The following is a 3998-nucleotide window of genomic DNA, read 5'->3' as shown; positions in this document are numbered from 1 at the left end:
AAAATATATATTCCCATGGCATAGGGGTTGAAATGACAGTAAATTATCTTTTGAAACGGTATGGGGTTTATGAGGGGGTCCCTGAATTTATTCATTTATTTGCTTGTTTGTTTGTTTGTTTGTTGCCCTTGTAAGGGGTCCCCAGACCCAAAAGGTTTGAGTTTCCCTGGTCTATAAAAATATTTATTACTCAATATATAGTTTTAAAAAATGTTTAGCGCAGGCTTCTTAATACTTAATGCTTTAAGGTGTTTTCCAACATTTGTTAGTGCTGTCCTGTATACTCATCTGACTTTCACCTTTTCATTTAAAAACTCGAAATCTTATTTTGAAACGTCACTAACCGGAAATGCATTACATTCTTCCGGTAACTTCACCTTTTTTCTTCGTCCTCTTCTTTAATCGCTGTGTTAAAGCCCTTCACGTCAGTTAGTAGTAAAGTCTGGAGGCAGCGAGTGACCCGCCTCCGTCTCGTAGATCATTTAATAGATTTAACTTCTCAAATCGATTAAATACCGGAAGACGCTTTAATGARGACGCGTTTTACGAGCCGTCTTTAGGGTATAGTTGGACTTTTTCTTCTTGCTGAGCAAACGATGTGACCATCATCAYAATCATGTAGAGTGGTTTATCCTCCCTGGATTTCGGAGTACCTTTTTTTTACACAACTGAAGAAGAAGAGGAGCTGAGGAATGGGCAAACTTCAGTCCAAACATGGTAAGAAATGTACAAAAAAAAAAAAAAAAACAACAACAAAGTGTAGTTATTTAAAAACACAAACTAAAAGTCTTGTTTTCATCCTCGTCTCGACTTCCCCCCAAAAAGCGTGCAAGCGCAGAGAAAACCCCGAAGGTGAGGCCAGATTAAGATCTTTGTGAAGAGATTATAATCGAATATATTCCTGATCGATCATGTGCTGATTGATCGGTTCTTCCTGCCTCAGGAGACAGTTTTGTGAACGCCTTCCTCCGGAGAGGGATGGAGGAATGTGAGAGGTTCAACACGGATCACAAGCTGAAGAACATTCGGGTAAAACAAATATTTTCTTTTTTATTACTACTTTTTAGGGATTATTTGATTATTAGTTGGGGTTTTATATGATATTATTTCACTTTGTTTTGATGGACTACTCGTTTTTGGCATCTTGTCACACAGTGTAGTCAAAAAAAAGTGGTCAGTGAGGATTTTGGAGAAACACATGAGAAAATCCAGCCTTCTTTGGAGCTCTGTGGCTCAGACAAACTTGACAGTAGAGACATCAGACCAAGTTTAAACAAGTCACAGAAAGTTGGTGTTTACATCTCTGAACTGCTGCTTTGATCTTTTACACAATTACAGTTTAAGTTCACAGATTTTTGCAGATCTTTCCACAACACTGGCTACTGATGATGTCAAACAACTGCAACACTTTGGTCAAACTAACTCACTCTTTTAGGAATCTAACCTCTAAAATCCCAGCAAAGAGTGTACAAACGATTCCAGGGACTTCATGTATGTTTTAGATGTAAATATTCTCTTTGAAACTGGAAWTGAGTCGTTATAAGTCTGACATGAAACACGGTAGAAAACATGAAAACACGTTTGCTGCTCTTAGTGCACGAGTGATTCAAATCTGACTTGTAGTTTTTGCGCAGCAGTKGTTTGGTTTGTTTCGGTCTGCTTTTGTCTCCCTTGGCAGTCAGGGAGTGAGAGACGCAGGTGTGTGGTTACCATGAGGATCACAATGAGCCAGTGACAGCAGCTTTAAAGTGCCTGTGACATGCATATTCTTCAAATACAAGTCAAAGAAAGCATCTTTATATTTAAAAAAGTTGGAACAATACACACAATTTAACCCATTTTTGTCCCATAACTGGCAAATTTTCTTTTGAACTTGGCTCAGCCAAAGTGAAACAGGAAGTGACATCAAAWGGGAACTCTTTAACAAAGAAAACTCTCTGATCTTTGTTTATTGAAACAATATTATTTGAACTCTGACACTTCATCTCTCTGATAGTGACTSAAAATAATCTTAAGAAACATCAKATTCTTCTCTACAGTCTGGGTTATTAGCTGTTAGCAAAGCTCTGTTCACATGCAGACATTCCCCTTTGACATCACTTCCTGTTCCTTCACAGGCAAATATCTCAACAACCGTTCATCTCAGCGACGTGAAATTTCTTTTGCAGTATTTTATCAACGTCCACTTTCTAAAAATGCATTCATCTGAATTACAAAAAATKTGACGTCACAGGCACTTTAACGTCTCTTGATGTTGGATTTTGTTAGATTATTACAGAGCTGATGTTGCAATTCTGGGCTGGAAAATTTGTACAGAGTATTAATTTTTTTACGCTTRGGCTGTTTCAAATGAACAAAATGTCTTTGTTTTGTTATTGTTGTTTAAATGTTTTCTTTTTTTAATGAAAAACGGGTGCTTTTATGTGTCTGAATGTGCTGGGAAAATGTGGTAATTTGTGACATTTGTCTGGAAGAAGCGGCTTAACTCCCTTTTTATTTATTTATTTATTTATTTACACTGATCTGAGAACTTCTTGACCCGAGTGGAAGTGAACTGGATTCAGAGGCATGCATGAGGACACGCTGATGTCTTTGTAAAACTGGAGTTTGTTGTTCTTCCTGTCATGTCTGGCTCCAGCACAGCACTGCGGTGGTTAGTACCCCACCCACCCCCTGCTGCCAGCATCTTCAGATGAGTTATGACAGCTATGAGCCTCTTGTGAAATGGCTTAGCAAAGCAGCACACACACACACTCGCACACACACACTCTCTGGCTGAATGCAAAGATTGTCATTTTTGACACTGACAGATGTATAAATTTGTGGTTGGTGGCTTCACAACTTCAGGCCGTATCTTTTTTCGTTGATACCTCCCATTCGTCATGGCGTAACATTACGTCACTTCCATCAGCGCGTCGTTTTGGGTGGTACCCGTTTTACGACCCTCCATAAAGTTCCCATAGAGGTATGGAGAATCTGCGCGATCCGGGCTGCTTTAATATTGAAGGAGTTATGGATTATATTAGGGTTATAAACCGCCCACTCGTGGCAAATTAAAGGAGAACTTTTCTCCGCTTCAGTGGAGTCTGACGTTAAACTGAACCCTGAGGGAAAAACCTCCAAAGACACAAGTTTCACACCGATTAGTCTRCAGATCCCGCCGGCTGTTCAGTCGGTGTCATGCAGTTGATTTATTTTGTGATTTATTTGCTTCCATTAGTAGACTTCACTCAAACACACACTGTTCTTCTATCCTCATGGGGTCTTTGCATTGACTTCCATTCATTTAATGGTCACTTCTATAGCCTGACCCTGACACCTTACTCTAGACCAAACCACACCAGTACATACCTGACCCAAAACTCAATTCAAACCTTGGTCCTAAACCGAACTCCTGACCCACCAATGGTATTTATGGGTACCAAGCTTTTGTCCCCATAAGGAACAGTGGGTCCTCACCAGGCTGTGTGTACTGGGAAAATGGTCAAAAATTGAAAACCCTCAAATCTCTTTGGAAAACTTAATGTTGTAGAAATAGTTTAAAGTGCCTGTTACGTCAAGTTTTTTGTAATACATTTGAATGCATTTTTAGAAAGTGGACGTTGATAAAATAATGCAGAAGAAATTTCATGTCGCTGAGATGAACAGTTGTTGAGATATTTGCCTGTGAAGTAACAGGAAGTGATGTCAAAGGGGAATGTCTGAATGCAAACAGAGTGATGCTATAATAGCCAACAACCAGTGTTGTATAAAGTACAGGTGGGCTCCTGGCCGCTGGCGGGATGTGGAGGTGGTCCGGGGGGTGGCCTGGCTGGGGCGGGGGGCTGGTTGATCGGACTGGTGCAGCCCGGGCTGGGACTTGGCTGTCTGCTCTTCTCCACCCCAGACAGAAGGGGCCTACCTCCTGGGTTTGGGCGTGAGCTGCCCTCTGCTGGGGGTAGGTGCATATCCTGGGCCTGGGGGGTATAATGTACTGTATGTATGGGGAGTGTGAGTGG

At 40.8% G+C, this 3998-nt stretch overlaps 1 protein-coding gene across 1 annotated transcript in view; it reads left to right on the top strand.

Moving 5' to 3' along the window:
- Nucleotides 1–407: 407 nt before the first annotated feature.
- nkd2b (NKD inhibitor of WNT signaling pathway 2b) overlaps nucleotides 408–3998 on the top strand; it is a 46255-nt gene continuing 42664 nt past the window's right edge. The window contains exons 1-3 of the mRNA XM_014008782.1: nucleotides 408–717; nucleotides 826–852; nucleotides 944–1029. Coding sequence (XP_013864236.1) covers nucleotides 693–717; nucleotides 826–852; nucleotides 944–1029 — 138 coding nt within the window. The 5' untranslated portion in view covers nucleotides 408–692. The remainder of the gene's footprint in view (nucleotides 718–825; nucleotides 853–943; nucleotides 1030–3998) is intronic.

The sequence above is a fragment of the Austrofundulus limnaeus genome, unplaced genomic scaffold, assembly GCF_001266775.1.
Source record: "Austrofundulus limnaeus strain Quisiro unplaced genomic scaffold, Austrofundulus_limnaeus-1.0 Scaffold52, whole genome shotgun sequence".
Lineage (NCBI taxonomy): Eukaryota > Metazoa > Chordata > Actinopteri > Cyprinodontiformes > Rivulidae > Austrofundulus > Austrofundulus limnaeus.
This window is presented reverse-complemented; position numbering and strand designations above follow the sequence as displayed.